The 21,641-nt window shown below is 38.0% G+C and overlaps 1 protein-coding gene across 1 annotated transcript in view; it reads right to left on the bottom strand.

The window, feature by feature from the left end:
* Positions 1-21,641, bottom strand: part of WDR88 (WD repeat domain 88) — a 61,448-nt gene that overhangs the window by 12,277 nt on the left and 27,530 nt on the right. Inside the window, exons 6-8 of the mRNA XM_020984919.2 lie at positions 17,283-17,412; positions 7,191-7,378; positions 3,223-3,305 (exon numbers count right to left, since the gene is read on the bottom strand). Coding sequence (XP_020840578.2) covers positions 3,223-3,305; positions 7,191-7,378; positions 17,283-17,412 — 401 coding nt within the window. The remainder of the gene's footprint in view (positions 1-3,222; positions 3,306-7,190; positions 7,379-17,282; positions 17,413-21,641) is intronic.

Below are 21,641 nucleotides of genomic sequence, written 5' to 3'. Positions count from 1 at the left end.
AGACACTGTAAAACAAATCCAAAAAATGAAAAAATAGAAAACAATGTGAAATACCTCATTGGAAAAACAACTGACCTGGAAAATAGTTCCAGGAGAGAGAATTTAAAAATTATTGGACTATCTGAAAGCCATGATCTAAAAAAGAGCCTAGACATCATCTTTCAAGAAATTATCAAGGAAAACTGCCCTGATATTTTAGAATCGGAGGGCAAAATACAAATTGAAAGAATCCACTGATCACCTCCTGAAAGAGACCCCCAAAAGAATACTCCTAGGAATATTATAGCCAAATTCCAGAGTTCCCAGGTCAAGAAGAAAATACTTCAAGCAGCCAGAAAAAAACAATTCAAGTATTGTGGAAACACAATCAAGATAACACAAGATTTAACAGCTCTACATTAAGGGACTGGAGGACATGGAATACAATATTCTGGAGGGCAAAGGAAATAGGATTACAACCAAGAATCACCTACCCAGCAAAACTGAGTATAACCCTTCAGGAGAAAAAAATGGTCATTCAGTGAAATAGGGGACTTTCAAGCATTCTTGATGAAAAGACCAGAGATGAATAGAAAATTTGACTTTCAAATACAAGACTCAAGTGAAACATGAAGAGGTAAACAAAGAAAGAGAAATCAAAAGAGACTTATTAAGGTTGAACTGTTTACATTCCTACATGGAAAGATGATATTTGTAACTCATAAGACCTTTGTCAGCATTAGGGTAGTTGGAGGAAAAAAATTATATGTATGTATATATATGGATGGAGAGATAGAGGGCACAGGGTAAGTTGAAGATGAAGGGGTGATATCTGGAAAATAAAATTAAGGGGTAAGAGAGGATTATACTGGGAGACAGAGAAAGGGAGAAGTAAAATGGGGTAAATTATCTCACATGAAACAGACAAGAAAAGGCTTTTACAGTGGAGGGGAAGAGGGGGAAGGTGAGAGGGAATGAGTAAATCTTATTCTCTTAAGGAGAGAATAATGTACACACTCAATTGGGTGTGGAAATCTATTTTACTCTACAGGAAAATAAGGGGGAAGGGGACAAGAGAGCAGGGGGATGATAGAGGGGAGGGCAGATTGGAGGAGGGGATAATCAGAAGCAAACACTTCTGAGGGACAGGGTCAAAACAGAATAGAATAAATGGGGGGTAGAATAGGATAAAGGGAAATATACTTAGTTTTTCATAACATGACTACTATGGAAGTGTTTTTGCATGACTACACATATACAACCTGTATCAAGTTGCTTGCCTTTTCAATGAGGGTGGGTGGGGAGGGAGGAAGGAAGAAAATTTGGAACCCAAAGTTTTAAAAACATATGTTAAAAAAAATTGTTTTCACATGCAACTAGGAAATAAGAAATACAGGAAATGGGGTATAGAAACCTATCCTGCCCTACAGGAAAATAGAAGGGGAAGGAGATAAAAGAAGGGGGAGAGAGATAAAAAGGAGTGCAGATTAGGGGGATGTGGTATACCGAGTGCATGCCCTCTTGGGGTGGGAGGAGGGATGAGATGGGAAGACAATTTGGAACTCAAAATCTTGTGGAAGTGAATGTTGAAAACTAAAAATAAATAAATTTTTTTAAAAAAAGAAACTAAAAGGCTTCTTCACTTCTTACATTACAGATTATATGGAGGGAAACAGCCTATTTTTCATGCCAGCTTTAAGTAGTTCCTTTGCTTTTGATTGTCAGGCTTTGACGATGGATTAATTATGGAAGTATACATAATACTACTATCTTTTAGTCTTCATAATTCACAGGATCCTGGGATCACAGATTTAGAGCTGGAAGGGACTTTAGAGGCTGAGTCCAACCCCTTCGTTGTTACAGATGACAAAATTGAGTTTGAGGAGAATTAATAATTCGTCCGTACCATCAGACTGAATCCAACATTTAACTCTCTGAGAAACACATGGGAGAGTTAAAAACAGATCTTACTTTCCTAAGCATCCCTGTACATGCAACTTTCCTGCTCCAGGACTTAGCTCCAAGTCTGAAGTGCTTTCAGGTTGTGCAAAGTTGGGCTCAGACTGAATAAAGAGAAGTACACAATGTGCAGAGAATTCCCAAGTTTAGCTGCCAGTCAGGCAGTTTGCTTCCTAAGGACACTAACAGCCCAGCCCTGATGAACGTGTACAGGTACTGAATCTCAGAAAAGAATACACTCTTCCAGTAAAGACCATTCTCTTTGATCTTCAGCAAAAGACTGGACCGTGAGACAATCGCTCTGTTCTCTGAGGACTGGACTCATCTGAACAAACGCCTAGGATTATAGTATTTAGGCAGTCTGGCTCCAGTCTTCCAGCCATATCTTCTACTGGGTCATCTATAACCAAACCAATCTCCTCAGCTACTTTCTTGCTATTTGCCTCTGCTCATGCCATTGCCCCACCTGGAATGTCTTCTTCCCTCTCCTCTGTTTAATTGAATGTTCAACATCCTTTAAAGACCAGTTCAGGTCCTATTATTTACTTACTGTCTTTGAAATCTCTCCCTTCCTTCAAGGGATTCAGGTTTCATATCCTTTCACATCCTTTCCCTCGACCTTTACCCCCAAGCTAGAAAAGAACTCTTCCTCCTCAAATTTTCCAAAAGCACTATGTTCTTTCCCCTTATTTCATTCTAACTGGTATCATCCTTATTTGTGTACTTGTAACACCTTCCCTATTAAATAGTAAGTTTCAGGAGAGAAAGGATTGCATCTGCTTTCATCTTTCCATCCTCAGGATCTGGCACAGGTTAAGTGCTTCAAAAGTTTTGCTGAATTGAATTGTACTCTTTGTACCTCTCATCTGGCAATTGCCCCTCTGTAACTCTTCGTGTCCTTGTATCTTATACACTAGATCCTTGTCTTTGTATACTATACTGTGAGCTCAGTGAGGAGAGGGACTGTGTCTGACTCTTCTTTATATCCCCTAGAGCACCTGTCATTCAATAAATGTTGGCAGATGGTTGGCTAGTAATACACTTATGAACCAGAAATTAGCCTGGGCATATTTAAACCAACTACATGTATTGTAGAGAAAAACCGGCTTTTATTGTAGCTCATCTCCCTCATTTTGCAGATGGAGAAACTGAGTACCCATGGGACACAATTCAAACTATAATCAGATTCCAGTATTTTAATCCTGAAATCCTGCTTCAGTTTCTTAATCCATCAATAGTCATTTGTACATGGCTTCTTTCTACCTCGTATCAGTAAATCAATACCTTTAATGTACACTTTTTATATCCTCCGGCCACATCCCAGACTGTTACCATTTTGTCATATGCTCCAGATACAATAAGTGAGGCTGAAACACAAAATTGGAAATTCATGGGCTTTTTCATGGAGTAATCTCCTCTAGTCAGTCAAACTAGCTGAGTGACCTTTAATGACAGGCTCTTATTAGTCACACTTCAAAAAGATGTTGAAAACCCCTGTCTGGTTTGGCTAAATGATTCACATCTCTATTAACATGACAATAGAGGACATAGTTAAAAAGCACTGGGAAGAAAGTTCTGACTTTGAAGATTTAATATCTTATTTTAAGTAAGATATTAACCCAGTCCTTAGCCTTTTCTAATTCTTGGAAATCTAAGCTAATTTATTTGTACCTCCATTCTTTTCTTTTTTTTTTTTAACTGACAAAGATTGTGCATGTAGTAGCTGAGAATCTATGAGTCACTGGGGCTTCTGCAGAAGCTTTATGATGATCTGTGATATGTTTCTTGGCACCTAACAAATGGGAGGAAGTCTTTCCTGAAAAGCTTCTCTAATCAATCTCTGATCAAGAGAAACTACAACCATAATTATGAGCAAAAGAAATTTGATCAATGAGGATAACATTTGAACACCAGTTTTCAGAAAATTTCATTAAGCAATTGTTATTTTCTAACGTATTCCTTGCTTGTAAATCTATGTACCTAGAATTAAGGGAGATGGAAATGTGCCACATTACAGTAATTCATAATGACCTTTGCTTGGAATTTCACATAGCGCTTTGGTAACTCTCTAGCAGATGCATGGAAATGGTATGTATTATTATAATTTGTGTTTGTGTCTCATCTCCCTTCTAGACTCTGAATTCCATAAGATCCGGTACTGAATCTTACCTAACTTTCTCATCTTCCTCAGTACCTAGCATAGTATTTACTAAATAGGAGACTCTTAAAAATGGCTATTGAATGAATGAACTCTGTTTAAGAAAATGTATTTGAAGTAGTGATCTAATTACTTCGATTTTCATCCCTATATTACCTCCAAAATTGTAGTAATGATCACTGGAATTCCACTATTTAATTTAAAGACATTATTCACACCAGAAGAAACATGTTTGAATTCTGCTTTATAGCCCAAACCTAGAACATGTTCTAATTGTATCTAAAAAGAATAACCTTCTATTTATTATGCATGAAAGGTATTTTGGCCTAATTTCCTAATATTATTACAGGGAAGGCAGTGGTTTTGTTGCTGGCAGAAAGGCTGGACGATGTGTTGCCATCCTCTTTCTATGTTGGTGAGCCCTTGGGAATTTACACAAGGTGAAAGGAATTTAATCACCTTAAGTCAAATGGTATACTGGGTTCTGAGACTGGGTTCTAAGACAGAAACAGACTCAAAAGGGGTTCAAAAAAACACATTTAATTTGAGTAAGATCTTCTGTTGCCTGGCTGCTGAGGCTGTGGGCCTGAATTCAAATCACAACTGGAATAGCCCAATGGCTTCTCCTTCATGGGTGGGAGAGGCTGGGTAGCAACTGCAATTCATGAGAAGACCAGCAGATGGAAGCTGAGAGCCGCCTAGTAGAAACATGCCTTTAGATGACCGCAAGTCCAACCAGCCTACCTACTAGCATCCTGCAGCTACAACACATCACCAGATCAGCTGTGATTATTGGTGGCTTTGCAGGGAAAGTAGCACCAGGCAAGAGAAGCAACTCAGAAGGAATACTGGGCATAATTAATGTTGGGGCAGGTTGGTGGTTCAATGGCCACAGCACTGGGCCTGCTATCAGGAAGACCTGAGTTCAAATCCAGTCTCGGACACTTACTACCTGGGTGATGCTGGGTGAGTCACTTAACCTGTCTGCCTCAGTTTCCTTATCTGTAAAAATATGAGGATAATAATAACACCTACCTCCCAGGATTGTTTCAAGATCAAATGAGATAATAATTGTAAAGCACTTGGCACAGTAAGCATTATATAAATAAATGTTAATTGTTGTTGTTGTCATTCCCTAGGAATTCTAGTTGCTTTGGCCACACATGCTTCCACGCCATATATATTCTTTACGTGTGCCCTCTTTATGAAGAGGTCTAGGATTTTTGGGGTGCTGCAAACCCAAAATCGAGGTACCAGGCCCTGCTGAGTGAATTCAACTCAAATCTTCTTCAGCCAGAGGAAAAGTTTATTAATGATAAATCACATAGGCCAGGTGACGCCCGTAAGGACAGGCAGGCATGAGAAAAGCTCAGCCTTTGGGGCACGAGAGATTCTCAGCCAGGTGACGCCCATAAAGACGAGCGGGCAAGAGAGGTTCTCAGCCTCTGAATGGGGGCCAAGGTGGATCTTAAATACTAAAGTAACTTTGGGTGGCCAGAGAAGGGGGTGGGGAAAAGGGTCTAGGTAAGAATTCTAATTGGGGAGGTCTGAGAGATTGAATAGACAATGGGAATAGCCGAGGGAGGGAACTGGAAGGCAGAAGTTTGAAAGGCATCTGCACAAGATCAAAGGGTGGGGCTAGGACTTTCAAAGGGAGATAAGGGGAGTCGATAAGGAACCGTTTGAGACCAGAGTAAGGCCTTTCTGCGGCTCAGACAAAAGGGAGCCAGATTCCCTTTGGGGCAAGAGGCGAAGATCTTGGCTTGGGCCCCGCCCCCATCATTTACATATAGTCCTTGGCCACATGTACACTCTCTGTACATGTTCCCTTTCCCACAAATGTTCCTTATGTGCATACTTATTCTCACCAGATGTATGGGAATCTGCAGGAGTATACACCCTTATGTGTTTTATGGAAATTGTCTTTTTTTTTTTAAGCACTATATTTTAGTTAAATGTCTTTTGCTTTGAACTACATATCCTCTTGTTAGCCTGACAAATGGAACATCAGTGTGGGCTGGTAAGCTCTTGGTTTGAGTGGAGGCCGACCCAACAATACACATCCTGAATGAGGGAGAGTTGACAGGGAGCCTACATATGGGAGAGTGGGTCATGGGCTGAACTGTATTTGCTAGCTCATTTTCAATTCAATTCAATTTAATAAGCATTTATTAAGCACTTTAACATGTATAAAACATTGGGCTAGGTGCTAAAGATACAAAAACAAAAGCCAAATAAATAGTCCCTACATTCTTCTGGCGGCATGCAACACATACCCAGATAAGTAAATACAAAATAATTTCCAGAGAAATGGGAACACAAACAACTAGGTGTACCAAGAGAAACCTTTTATAGGAGATGTGACTTAAGCTATGCCTGAGGAGAGCTAGGGAATCCAAGAGGCAGAGATGGGAAGGGAGAAAATTCCATAAATGGAAGATCGTCTATCCAAAAAACCATTGTATATAGCAGGCAGCAAGTAGGCCAGTTTGACTAAGACACAGTTCATGTTGGGAAGTAATATGCAACAAGTCTAGAAAAATAGGCTGAAAGGAGAGTGTAGAGGGTTTTTAATGCCAAATAGAACAGCTTTTATTTTATTCTATGTGGGGGGGAGCAGGGCTTATTGAGCAGGGGATTAATATGGCTAGCTCTATGTTTGGAGAATACTAATTTGACAACTGTATGGATAATGGGCTGGAGAATGGAGAGAATTGATGCAGGGAGATCAAGTCAGAGGCTACTGCAATAGTTCAGGTGAGAAGTGATGAGGTCTTGAACCAGACTGGTGGCAACTGGTAGAGAAAAAAGGAGGGATATGGGAAATCTGCAATTTTCAATTGCAAGATTACATACGTATATGACCCTCCCTCTTAGCTCCTTTGTCTCATGTTATGTAGATGCTCTCTATTGTCCTTGTGGAAAATCATCATCCTTGTTTATTATCGATAACAGAGTTATTAAAGAGTTAGATCCTCTCAAGGATGGTTAACATTGTGTTATGTATAACTGTACCAAAGAACTTGTGTATTTATAGAATATTAAAAAGCATTTTCACTGTAATACTGAATCTGAAATCATGTAAATAGCTTACCATCTCTGGTAAAAAGACAGGAACTGACAGAACCTTCATGACCTTCCATCAGAGTTACACAGGCTCCCTCACTTCGAAACCCTCCAGCATTTACATCCCAGATTTTTAAGGTTTTGTCCCAAGCAGCTGTACACAAGAAATGGCCACTGAAGGTAAAACAGCAATCCGCAATAACATTGGAATGTGCTCTGAAACGCATGTGAAACAGACGGACGATGAGCATTATTCTATTCTGGTTAAAGTTCTTTTGCTATTCCAATCCAAGGGTCATTGAGACTCTGGAAAACAATTTCAGTCATTCAGTCATCAAGTGCCTACTATGTATATGTATTCCTACATATGTACATGGTATATACCTGTATGTATAGTTTTATTTTTAATTTAACTTTTACTGTTTTAATATATTCAATATTTTTCATAGACATATATATATACACATACATACACATAGATACATAATCCTAGAGGCATTAGGAAGGCACTGGAGTTAGTCAAGCAGAACAGTCATAAGATCAGATCTGTGCTCAAGGAAAATTACTTTGGTCCTCACTGGTGTCCTCACTCTGGACTATCACATTTCTGAAGATCTACAGACAAAGAGCAGTGAAAACCTGTGAAGAATTAACTGGTAAGTTGTTTCAGAACCTACTGAACCCTTCCTCCTTTTCTCTCTTCATCTCTCCCTGTCCTTCAATTGTTACATATATGTAAATAGCAATCTTCAACATTTATTAGTACCTACTATGTGTAAAGCAATATCCATGGAACTGAAGATACAAAAATAAATAAGAGATGGTCCCTCCCTTTGGCCCCTTAGATGGCTCAGGGGCAGCCAGATGGCTCAGTGGACAAAGAGCTGGGCCTAGAGTCAGGAAGAACTGAATTCAAATCTAGCCTCAGACACTTACTATCTGCATGACACTAGGCAAATCATGTAACTTCTGTTTACTTTAATCCATTGGAGAAGAAAATGGCAAACCACTCCAGTATCTTTGCCAAGATAACCCCACGGCCAGTATGGTCCACGGAGTCATGGAAAATCGGATATGACTGAACAACAAACAAAACCCTCCCTTTAAGGAATATATGCATCCAGGTCCTGATTAGTATGAATAATAAATTCTGCAAAGTGGTTACATTAATAAAATACAGTAATTGGTTCCAGCCCAATAGAGATATGCAAATAAAATTTTAAGTAAGTTCATTATCTGTTTATTAACATAAGAACAAAAGATAAGAAAAAATATATTTCTAATGCAAATTTATTACAAAGTAATAGAGAAGTTATAGAAAGAAAAACTTTAAAAATTAAAAAATTACTGAATGTGGTACTTAAAGATAAGCCCTACATTGATATAATTTGCAGAAAACATCATTATTGTTATTTAAAATATTTTACAGTGTAGATTGAATTGTCTTCCCTTTAAATCTCCATACATATGCTGGTAGATACAGAAAGCTTTATCCACACATCTCAGCAAATTTGTGTTTTCATATTCTCACACAATGAACAAAGTATTGAGAGATAATCTGGGACATTATCTAAAATCAGCAATGTTTTAAATATGTGATATTGTTGCCTTGCAATATTTTTCAATAGCTGGGCTAAAACAACTTGAAAATCAATCTTTGGTAACAACATTAGTCACCCACAGTTTCTTATTTGCCCAACAAAGAACTAGAAACAATTGATGGTTGTAGACTCACAGTGCAAGGATTTTGAGACCAATAAACAAGTATTAGTTTTCATTTAAAATACCTTTCAACATTAGCTCCCAATAAAAGGATAAGGTGATTCTTAGACACTTTAAATACATGCTGAGTTTTTTTTTCTTTCTAAAAATGTATATTCTAGAAGGCATCCTTTTCCAGAATAAATGTGTTACATCCACATTAAAAATTTGTTAATCAATATATCTACCTTCTTTGATTATTTTCTTCAAAATGTCAGAATATTTAGCTGCCATGTCTTCCTTCATAGGCACTGGTTGCCTCTCTGATAATTTTAACATGATGCAATTAAACTCAATTTTGAAAATGATTGAACCAACCAACACTTGCAATAAAAGTTTCTTCACTAGACACTTCACTTCCATTTTTCTTTCATTGCCTTAAATAAAGTTGAAGCTTTTGTCTAAATGGCCCCTCTGTAAAGTGCAACCTGTTTTTAATTGATGTCTTCAATCCATCCCTTTCTATAATTGTGATGCTTCTCTTCCCTGCAGTTATTTGCAAACCACAAAAGCTGATGCAATTTTGCCTTTTTCTTTTAGCCTTTGTGTTTTAGGAGATTCCATAATATAGATTCAGGCATCCTGACATGTTGTCTTGTTTTAGAAGTTATAACCCCATTCATGCATTAAATTATATCAAATTTGTGTTCTAGTGTAATAAAGAACCTCTTCTTTTGTGCTGCAGGTGTTTCCATCTGGAATATTCTTCCTTTTGTCCATTTTGTTAAGGACGCTTTTAAGAAAAATGTAACACAACAGAATATCATATCTATGGTTAATGATAAACAAATGCACACAGACAAAGCAGTGTTGTGTTAAAAAAAAAACCCTTAGCTAACTCAAATGACTCTCATGAATCCAATTTTGGTTTATATCAAATGTGACCTGATATAATTTCATAATTCACACCTAAATTGAATTTTACGTTATTCAAACTCAAGTGAATTGTGATCTAGGTGTACTTTAGGTAGGGGTGGGGTGGGATAGGATTAACAAGTTCATAAATAACTATATTATAAACTAAAAAATGATAAATGCATGCTAGATACATACCAAGCATATTTTTTGTGCCTGTATCTCTAACTTTGACTTTTTTCTCTGTGCCCTCTACCTATTTTGCTCTCCCTACATCTTTCCCTCTTATTCCCTTTCCCCCATGTCCTATATCTCCTTCCCTGCTCAAGTGTCCATAATATTCACTTTTAAAATATGTCTCTGGGGAAAGAAAACTAAATTAAATTGCCTTTTATTTGTGTATGGGCCTTGACGCAAGGTGTTTTGTTGGGGAGAGGATAGATGGAGGACATGGGCTTTAAGAGGCTCTCCATTGCTGCCCTAAATAGACTTTTCAAATGAACCATTAAACATAATTACAACCTCTGAATTCTGTAAAACTCAGCACTGTTCATCAGAAGAAAAGAGTAAACAAAAACTGGTTTCTAGAACACAATGTCTGGTTTTGCCTTTTTATCCCCCCTGAAATAGCCTTTTGAAATGCACAAACTAGACAAGGCCAAAAGAAAAGACTAGTTAACTCTACAATAAATTCAATTTTGCAAACAGTGTTAGACAAAACCTCAAAGTTCCAGGACCTGGCAGGATATGAACAATCCCTAAAATCTGTACTATATACATAAGGGATTATAAGCATCTTCACAGGAAACGAATCTGTACTCGTTGTCATTAAAAAAGAAGATAGAGTAGCCGTTCCTAAATAAATTTCTAATCTCTTTCTTTTTTAAAATTTACTGAGATACAGAGAGAGAGAGAGAGAGAGAGAGAGAGAGAGAGAGAGAGAGAGATACACAAGACAATTCTCAACAAATACCCAAACTCCCTACAAAGTACATTTCCTGAAAACAGTTCGGCTAAATTGTTTAATAGCAACTAGGTGGTCCAGTGAAGAACATTAGGCCTGCAGTCAAGAAGACTTGAATTCAAATCCAGTCTCAGATACTTACTAGCTGTATGACCCAGGAAAGTCACTTAACCTCCGTTTTCCACTGGAGAAGAAAATGGCAAACTACTCCAGTATCTTTGCCAAGAAATCTCCATGGACAGTACAGTCCATGGGATCCCAAAGGGTCAGATATGACTGAATGACTGAACAACAAATATGTGCCACTTTCCACTTTTGTACTTTACTAAACTTTATAGGAAGGATGAGCCCTTTAATCTAATAGCATGGTGCCCCTGAGTTTTATTGCTTCTTAACATAAATTTTAGTGACACTATTGTTGTCTTTGTGTGTGTGATTTTTTTTTTTTTGCCTCTTGATTGGTGGTTGGAGTAGCTAGAGAAGCTTTCAGGAACTAAACTCTGAAAATATAAAGAATAACTCTTCTAATTAAGAGGAAAAGGGGGAGTTATCTAAAGAGAATCATATAAATACTAAAGGAACCATTATCAACAAACTTAAATTTTAAAAGACATGTAGCAAGAAATAGGTAGCAGGACAAACAGGACAGCAGGGCATAGCTAGTCATACTAACACTTGAAATAGGGTGAGGAAAATGACGGACAAAAAAGGCAAGGTTTTTTTTCAGTCGTATTGGAGAAATGAGGACAAAGAAGGGATAGGCCTGCTGCTTAGAATAGAAGGGATGCTGATAACTAACAATAGAGAGAAAGCAGGTCTGTTCAATTCAATTGGCTTCTCTTTTCACCACCAAGGAAAATGATCTCTGGACTAGAAAGGACAGAACAAAAATGGGTAACAGGGACCTGATAGTCAAGATAAGCACAGAAGCAGAAGGAGCACCTCACTGACCTTGGTGAATTCAAGCCATGACACCTAAATGAATTCTTTAGCTACTGAAAAAACCAGCAAATGTGATTACTAAGCTCCTGTGAGCAATCCTTGAAAAATCGTGGTGAATAGGAGTGTTACCATAGTAATGGAGGAGAGCAAATGTTATAACAATTTTTTTAAAAGGGGAAAGAGAAGGGTCTGAAAACTCTTGATTAGAAAGCTTGACTTTGATTTCTAGCAAACATCTATTAATGAGATAGCTAATGGACATCTAGAAAAGAGAATGGTGATCAGAACTACTAAGGCTTCATTGAGGACTGACTGGTCATGCCAGACTGACCTTATTTCATCTTTTTTTGAGAAGCTTGCTAAACTAGTAGATAAACGGAGTGTTGCAATTTACCTAGATTTTAGCAAAGCATTTGACAAGATCTGTCATACTAATCTCATGGAAAAGTGGAAAATGTTGATTCTTTTTTTAATTTTAAGGAGTCAGTAAGGTGGTGTATTGGATAGAGCTGTCTGAAAACAGTTCCTGAAAATTGTCTTAGAATCAGGAAGAGCTGAGTTCAAATTCTGCCTTAGACACTTAGTATATGACAAGTCACTTAAACTCTTTCAGCCTGTTTCCTCATCCATAAAATGGTGATAAGTATGGTACCTTCCTCAGAGTTGTTTTCTTTTTTTTTTAATAAGGCAAGCTGGGTTTAGTGACTTGCCCAGGGCCACATACCTAGTAAGTGTCAAGTATCTGAGGTTAGATTTGAACTCAGGTCCTCCTGATTTTAGGGCTGGTATTCTATCTACTGTGCCACCTAGCTGCCCTCAGAGTTGTTTTGAGAGTAAAGTGAGATAATATATGTAAAGTATTTTGTAAACCTTAAAATGCTATATAAATGATAGGTATCATTATTATTGATGTTAACACTACAGTACAATTAAATGGATTTGGAAGTGATTGGATGGCCAAACCAGACTATGTAGTCTTTATGACTACAAAAAATAGTCATTAAGAGTTCCAAATCAACTTGGAAAGAGGTGTCTACTGGAGTGCCCCAGAGAGCTGTGTTTGAACTTGTGTTCTGTAACATTTTAATCAGCTATTTGAATAAAGACATAGATGGTATGATTATCAAATTTTAAGGTGACAAAATAATGGCAAAATTCATTCAGAAAAACAAAAGATGTAAACTATCAAGGGAAATGGTTGAAGAGAAGTAAGGACAAAGGTGGACTAGCCCTTTCAAGCCTCAAATTATATTATAAAGCATCAGTCAGCAAAGCTATCTGATACTGGTTCAGGAACAGAAAGATACATTAATGGAACCGACCAGACAAGGGAGATTCAAAAACAATAGAATTCAGTAACCTAGTGTTTCATAAAGCGGAAAACATAAATTACCTAGGCAAAAACTCCCTATTTGATAAAACAAAAAACTGCTGGAAAAACTGAAAAGTGATCTGGCAGAAATTAGGCTTAGACTAACAGCTTAGACCACACTCCACAAAGCATTCTAAATGGATACACAACCTTAATAATATAGATCATACTATAAAACAATTAGAAGACCAACAGAGCATATGCATCTCACAGGTATGTGTAGGAGTTGTATTCTTAACCAAACAAGAGATAGAAGCAATCACAAAACATAAAACAGACAACTTTGATTACTTGAAACTGAAAAGTTTCACCATAGACAACATTAATGCATCTAGGATAGGAAGGAAAGTGGCCAAGTGGGAAAAAGTCTTTGTATCAAATAGATAAATAGTCAAAGGATATGAAGAAACAGTTCTCAAAAGAACTGCAAAGTATTTATAACCACATGAAAAAATGCTCCAAAGCACTAAGAACAAAAGAAATACAAATCATTTCACCTAATGAAAATTGGCAAAAATGGGGTTGTAGAAAGATAGGCACACTAATACATTGTTGGTGGACCTGTGAAATGGTACAACCACTTTGGAAAGCAATTTGGAATTATTCAAATAAAGTGATTAAAATGCCAATACCTTTTGAACCAGAAACTCTATTACTGGGCTTATACTCCAAAGGAACCCATTGATAAGAAAAAAAAATCCCCATATATTCTAAAATATTTGTAGCAATACTTTTTGTGAAAGCTAAGAATTGGGAACAAGGTAGATGTCCATCAAATGGGGAATGGACAAACAAATTGTGGTACAAGAATTTAATGGAATATGACTGTCCAATAAGAAATAGTGTGTATGTTATACAAAGAAAAGCATGGAAAGATCTATATGAAGTGATGGCTGAGTGAAGCAAGCTGAGTCAGGAAAATAATATATACAGAACTACATCAAGGTAAATGGAAAAAACAACTGCACATCAAAAAATCAAAAGTAAATGTAACAAAATTATAAAGATCAAGCAGGACTGAAATGAAGAGATATGAAAAAGATACCTCCAACCTACTCCTTCATGGAGGTGGAAGGGGCCATGGGTGTTTTCAGACTTTTTCAATGCATGGATCAGTTGTGATGTCTTTTTTTTTCCTCTCTAAAATTCTTTTTTTTCCTATGGGATGACTCTCTGGGAAGGGGAGAGGAAGGGACACATGGGATAACTATGGTGATGTATGAAACAGAAAATATCAATAAAAACTTATTTTTAAAAAATTAAGATAACATAAATGAAGGAACAGCTAATACATTGGATTATTAGATTCTATTTGGTTAGCATCAGGATAAAAAAAAGATTCCAACAGGCTAGAATATTAGACAGAATAAGATAAAATTTAATAGAGAGGAATGTTTAGTCTTACTCTTAGGCTCAAAAAATCATCTTCACAAGTACAAAATAGAGGAGTTGTCCCGAAACAGTAGATAATCTGAAAACTATCTGGGGGTTGTAGTGGATTGCCAGCTCCATGTGAACGAACAGCATCAAGCAATCAACAGGCACTTATTATGCATCAAGCATTTCACTAAGCAATGGGGATACAAAAAAAAAAAGGCCAAAACACTGTCCCTGCCTCCAGGAGCTCACCTTCTAACTAGGGAGACATATGTAAATAACTTTATACACACAATATATATACAGAGTAGTGGGAGGTAATCTCAGAGGTAAGAGACTAGCAGTAGGGTAGGGATGGGGACCAGGCAAGACCTCCTGTGGTTGGGATCTGAGCCAAGGAAACTAAGAGGGAGAGATGAGGGGGCAAGGACTCTAGGTATGGGGAGAAGAAGGGCAACCAATACAAAGTCACAGAGTTTGAAGCTGGATTGTCATAGAGGAACAACTACAAGTGGGACAATGTAGGGGGATCTTAGAGTATGTGAAGTAAAGTGTAAAAAGACGGGAAAGCAGCCAGGTTGTGAAGGGCTTTAAATGCCAAAAAGAGCTTTAGATTTGACCATGGAGGTAATAGGGAATCACTGGAATTTACAGAGTAGCAGGATGACGCGTCACACCTGTGCTTAAGGAAAAACACTTTGGAGCTGAATGGTGAGCATGGATCCAAGGAGGGAGAAACTGGAGGCAGAGAAGCCAATTAGAAGATTTATTAAATAGTCAGGACAAGAGGCAAGGAGGCCCTGTATTAGTTGTGGCAACATGAGTGGGGAGAAAGGCCTTTGGATTTGGGGATTAAGAAGTCACTGATAACTTGCTGAGAGTACTTTCAGTTGAATGATGAGATTGGAAGCCAGATTGAAGAGAGTCTAGAAATGAGTGAGAGGTGAGGAAATGGGAGCTCCTATTGTAGACAACTTTCTCCAGGAGTTTAGCTAAGAAGGAGAGGAGAGGTATAGCAGAAGTGTGCTGGCTCCAACTTACACTGGCTTGTGAGAACCAATTGTTAAATTTTCAGTGTATTTACACCTTGAAAATTAGCAAATGCCACATCAAGGCTTAATGAATTGTTTTGCTAATTTATAGACTTAAGAAAGCGGTGGAGAAAATGTTAATAATGTAAATTAAACTTAAAAGTATATCATGAATACCTTTTCTTTTCCTGGAGAACCAGTTGTTAAATATTTATCAGTATACCCCTGCATGTAAGACAATAGTTATCAAGGATGGTAGGATCAAATTAGAGGTTTTTTAAAGGATGAGGGAGACATGGCATATGTAGGGAGCCCAGAAGAGCCAATATGTAGGGAGAGATTGAAAATAAAAAAGAGAATGGGGGTTATAACAGGTCTGATAGAAAAAAAGGCAAGGGTATGGGATAAAAGGTAGACGGAGAGGATTTGGCCTTGGCAAAGTGAAGGACCGTCTCTCATCAGAGACAGAATGAAAGAAGAAAGATAGTGGGAAAAGACATTAGTGATGAGCTTAGAAGGAAGGAAGAGGAGAAAACTCTTAGAATGGCCTTGTTTTGTAGTAATATGGAAGCAAAAAAAAGACCTCCTGGAAGTACTACATTGAGAGGCATAGTGTCCATGAACAAGGAAATAAGTCCTGCTATATTCTGCCCTGGTCTAGAGTATTTTATCAGCTGTGGGAGTCACATTTTAAGAACATCGGTAGGATGGAGAAGATATAATGTAGGGTAATCAGTGAATCAAATTCATGCCATATGAGGATCAATTAAAGGAACTGAGATTATTTAGCCTGAAGAAGAAAAGACTTAGTTGAAAATGTGATAGATAACTTCCAGCAGGAATGTCACTCAGAAGTGAGCTGAGACTTGTTCTGCTTGTCTCCAGAAGGTTGCACTCAGAACAATATATGCAAGTTCACAAAGAGGCAAACTTTTGCATAATTTAAGGAGATACTTTCTGAAAATGAAAGCTACACAGAAGTAGAATGGACTGCTTCAGGAGATAACGGGTTCCTGCTCTCTGAAGGTCTTCAAGAAAAGACTGGATGAGCACACGTTGCACATAGAAATTGTACTAAATGATCACTAAGGTCCCTTTCAGCTCTGAAATTCTGGGATTCTGGCATTGAAATACACCATCCTGCCTGGCGTCAAATACAAACATCTGTGGTAAGGTTGTATCTGATACACTGGCGCACAATGTTTAGTCAATAATTGCATTCCTCAGTTAGCAGGGGTCTACGACAGGGACAGTAGCAAGTACTAGTAACCAGTTACTTGTTCTCCTCCTGTACTGGGGGTTTATGTGATCTGTTCTAAAAGGGCTATCAGAACCTGTGATACTTCTCCCTGGCTGGGATAATTCATTCATTTTCCCCTTGAATTGCTATTTCAAATTCATCTGAGTTAATAGGCACAAATAAGAGGAACTAGAGTTGGAAGAGACCTTAAGAGATCTACTCATTTTACAGAAGAGGAAACTGAGGTCCACAGAGAAGTGGGCTTTCTTCCCGCTTATTTCGCTTTTAGTACAACTGGGATTGAGGACTGAGACTGGACCTTTAATGTCATTGGCATTGAGAATTCCCAGGTAAGGAAGCTCCCTCCACCTATGTAGATCAATACCTGCTCTGCAACTTAAAATCTTTGAGAACTGCCTAATGTAACTGAGGTTACACTACACAGCTAACATGTCAGAGGTGGAACATGAATACAGGCTCTGAGGTCCCTCTCTACCTACTATGCTATACTATTATTTATTGTTTATTGTTGATTAACAAATGCTTGTTGACTGGTTAATTGATGGATTATTTCTTACTCATGAATTGTTAGAAGTGTGGCTTGAGCGGACACATCCCAAATCTTCACATTATGATCAGACGATCCTGAAGCCACCCGCAGGTTGTCAGGATTAAAACAACAGCTGGTTACTGGTCTACTATGGTGAGCTAAGACAAGAGAAAAAATTACCTTCTGAAATACATTTCAAGTTTATCTTATTTTGTCAGATAAGTTGCACATAGTAGTTACACTAATCTGAGTGACTTTCAATAATAGTAGTAGGCACTTGGTTAGTGCTTTAAGATTTACAAAGCATTTACATATGTATCTCATTTGATCCTCACAACAACCCTTTTAGTTATGTGCTATTAGCCTCATTTTACAATTAGGAAAGTGAGACTGAGAGAGGTTAAGTGACTTGTTCAGGGCAAGACAACTAGCAAGTGTCTGGGGTAGGATTCAAACTCAAGCCATTCCAAATCTAAGTTCAATGTTGTGTCATCCAGCTGCCTAATACTTTGAAAATATGTTCTTGGTCCTGTTACACAAAGTGTCATGCCAACTTTGCTAATCCATACGTACATATCTAGATGAAATGAGAGAACAGGTTGCTCAGGAAAAGGTTGTTAAGAGCCAGAAAAAAAAAGAAGAAAAAAACCATTTGCAAACAGGAACTATACCAAACAAGCAAATACAAGGTTGAACTCAGTAAATATCCCTGTTGCAGAGAAAACTTTTTTTTAAAACAATTAGCCTTACCTAGCCTATGGTGTTAGGCATCAGGAAAAAAATATACCCAAATGCAAACCTGAGCCATGCAAAACCTTTTAAAAATTGTACCTGAAAGAGAAATTATTATTCATCAGTATAATTGTGTTTTAAAGCTGTTTTCTTATGTTTAAATGCATTTAAAAGAAGAAAAGGCATGAGACCTCTAAGAATGACAGAAGTAGTTGAGGTTAGCATGTTTTTGTTCCCACTCCTAGCTCCCCCCATGATTACTGGATCATTAATGTAGAGCTGGAGGGGGCCTCAGAAGCCAACCAGTCCAATCCCTTCAATTAACTGGTAAAGAAAGTGAAGCTCAGGGTCCCAAAAGTAGTGTTGGAAGTGGGAATTGAACTCAGGTCTTCTAACTCTAGAACCATGGCCCTCAAACCTTTTAATTGCAAGAAAAGATGCCAAATAAGTTTGATTTGCATCTTGGAGAGCAAGAGAGCTTTAGTTAAGCAGTTGAGATGAAAGAAAAAGTACCAATTTTTGCCTAGGGTTTGCGGAATGTAAGCTCCTTAAGAGCAAATACTTTCCTTTTTGCCTTCATGATCCCATATTTTTTTTTAAACAACAATATTGTTCTGGTGGTGCCAGATGGTTGCCAATTCATGGGATGCCACAATCTCAAAAGAATTAAAGTTGTAGTCCAACCAAAGAGTCATAAAGAAACACATGGTGGGTACAGTATGTTACCAGTGAAGAATTCTGCATAAGTGTCGTGCAGGCAATACCAGTCATGAAATCTGTGACCAGGAAAGGAGATAGGCTGTTCATATAGCAAGAATGAGAGATAAAAGATGCTCTTGATAACCTCATAATTTCCTACAGATTTACCTATCATCTCTATGAAGATGATTCAGGTCTATTATATCTAAACCTATATCTATAGATAGAGATATTCTGTCCCAATCTCTGCTCTGAACTTCCGTCCCACACCACCAACTGCTTTTAGGACTTCAAACCAAATGTCTCAGACATCTCAAACTTAGCATGTCCAAAGCTGAACTCACTATCTTTCACCACAAATCCTCCCCCCTTCCAAATGTTCCTGATTCTGTCAAAGGCACCACCATCCTTTCAGTCTCCCAAGTTTGTAATTTCAGCATTATTCTTGATTTTCATTTTCCCTCACCTCACATCTCCAACTAATGTTAAATCTTGCCACATCTACCTATACAACATTCCTTACCTTTGACCCCTTTTCTCCACTCATTCAGCTACCATCTTAGTTCAAGCCCTCAACACCTCTCACCTGGATTATCACAACAGCCTCCTAATAATGCTCATCCTCAAGTCTCTCACCACTCCAGTTGACCCTACATGGTGTTGCTAAAATAATATTCCTTAAACACAGATGTGGCTATAGCACTCTTTCCCTCAGACAACTCCAATGGGCTCTCGATTGCCTCTAGGATAAAATATAAACTTCTCTGTAAAGCTTTGAAAGCCCTTCACAACCTGATTCCAATCTATCTATCCAGCCTCACCAAACATTACCAAACTGGCCTTCTGTTTGTTCCTTCTGTATCACACTGCCCTAGTCCCATCTCGTGCCTGGGAAGCACTCACTTCACGTCTCTCCTCTACCTCACAGAATTCCTCTCTTCCTTCAACATACAACCCAAGTACCACCTTCTAGAAGAAGTCTTCTCTGATTCCTCCCCCTCCTGAAACTGATGGTGGCCTCTCCAGGACTGCTTTTTTTTTTAACTTACTGTCTTTGTATTTATGCTGCATGTATTCTTATTTATACTTGTTGGCTTCCCTCATTATAATGTAAGCTCTTTGGCAATAGAGATTGTTTCATTTTATTGTATTCCTGGGTCTAGCATTTGTTATTCACTCATGTCCTACTATCGATGGCCCTTTGGGTCATACTGTCCATGGGATTTTCTTGGCAAAAACACTGGAGTGGTTTGCCTTTTCCTTCTCTTAATCCAGTGGATTAAGGCAAACCAAGATTAAGTGATTTACCCAGGGTCACACAGCTAGTAAGTGTCGGAAGCCAGATTTGAATTCAGATCTTCCTGACTCCAGGCCCAGCTCTCTATCCTCTGAGTCACCTAGCTGCTTATTAAGTGAACTTAGTAGGCACTTAACACATGCTTGTTGATTGATTCTTTTTTGGGGGTGGGTTAGTGAGGCAATCGGGCTTAAGTGACTTGCACAAGGTCACACAGTTAGTACATGTCAAGTGTTTGGTCTGAGGCTGAATTTGAAATCAGGTCCTCCTGACTTCAGGGCCTGTGCTCTATCCACTGTGCCACCCAGCTGCCCCTTGATTGATTCTTAAACTGTAGTCTCAGTGCTTATAAGCTTCCTTTTAGGGCCACCAGGAACGCAGCCAATCTTCTGCCAGTCAATGGAAAGCTACCCCTCTAATTCCATCAGTAACATGGGCAGACATACCTTATATGCCTCTTTCTGTTACCTTCTTTCTTCTGTGAGTTCATAAACTGGGTTGGGAGATAAATAAATGGGTCAAGAACCAAAGTCCCTCCCCCAAAGTGGTTTTTTTTTCATTTAACCAATATTTATTAAGACTTGTAACATATTAACTTTGATATCTTTGGGGGAGAAAATCTAACTATAAACTCTTTGTGCTAACTACATTTCCTCCAAGGACTTCTTATATTCCCTTTCAAGTCTAACTTCAATTCAATTAAGCAAACATTTCATAAGCATTCTGTATGTTTAAGACACTAAACTAGTGCTAGAAAAAATAAAAAAAAACTCCAGGTTCTATCACTCTTTTTCTTTTCTTGGGCAAAATCATTTAACCTCTGTTTGACTCAAGTTACCTCTGTCCATATGTGGTGTATGTCCAAGATCTATCATATTTACCCACCTATGTTTTCCTGTGTTGATTTTTAGTTCAAATTCTTTTGAGTCACTATGGATCTCATTTGGGAAGTTCCACAATATTGAAATCTATCAATCAATCCATCAATCAATAAACATTTACTAATCACCTATTTTATGTATAACACAATGTTAAATGAGATACAAGAACAAATAATGAAACCATGCCTGCTCTCAGGGAGCTTACAGTCAGCATACAATCTAATGAAAGAGCACCTAAAGGCTTTATCATCTAAAGGAAATTCATTCTCCATTTGGGCTCTGCTCTGGACATACTCCACAAATCTGGAAAATACTTTTGATGATATGTTTCCCTGTTTTGTGTCTCATTTGTTATTAGAGAATGGTTGAACAAAGTTATCTGACCTATAAAAAATTTTTGTGATCTTAATATATGCACGTTAGATATTTCTTTGAAGGAGATCTTTTAAAGCTTCATTATGCCCTACTGAATAAAATGCTTTTTTATCACAATGGGATTTTGTTTTCTTTGTACTTTTTGTTATACTGAGAAATGAACGAGTTGACCACCCAAGCTAATTTTAAATTGTGGACTTTATTAGCGCGCGGCTGCCAGGGATATTCACATCCAAATCAAGCAGCCCCCATCAGGAGTTGAGCTAGGGTTTATATAGGGAGTATACAGGACAGGGAGGGGGATGGATCTTTGAAGTCTGGCAAGAGGAAGAGGTTTTTTTTGGGGCTGGTCAAGGACACCCTTCTCCCTCTGTGTAGATATGATAATGCTCTGCAAACTTTC

This window comes from Phascolarctos cinereus, unplaced genomic scaffold (genome assembly GCF_003287225.1).
Source record: "Phascolarctos cinereus isolate Bilbo 61053 unplaced genomic scaffold, phaCin_HiC Scaffold_2;HRSCAF=192, whole genome shotgun sequence".
Lineage (NCBI taxonomy): Eukaryota > Metazoa > Chordata > Mammalia > Diprotodontia > Phascolarctidae > Phascolarctos > Phascolarctos cinereus.
This window is presented reverse-complemented; position numbering and strand designations above follow the sequence as displayed.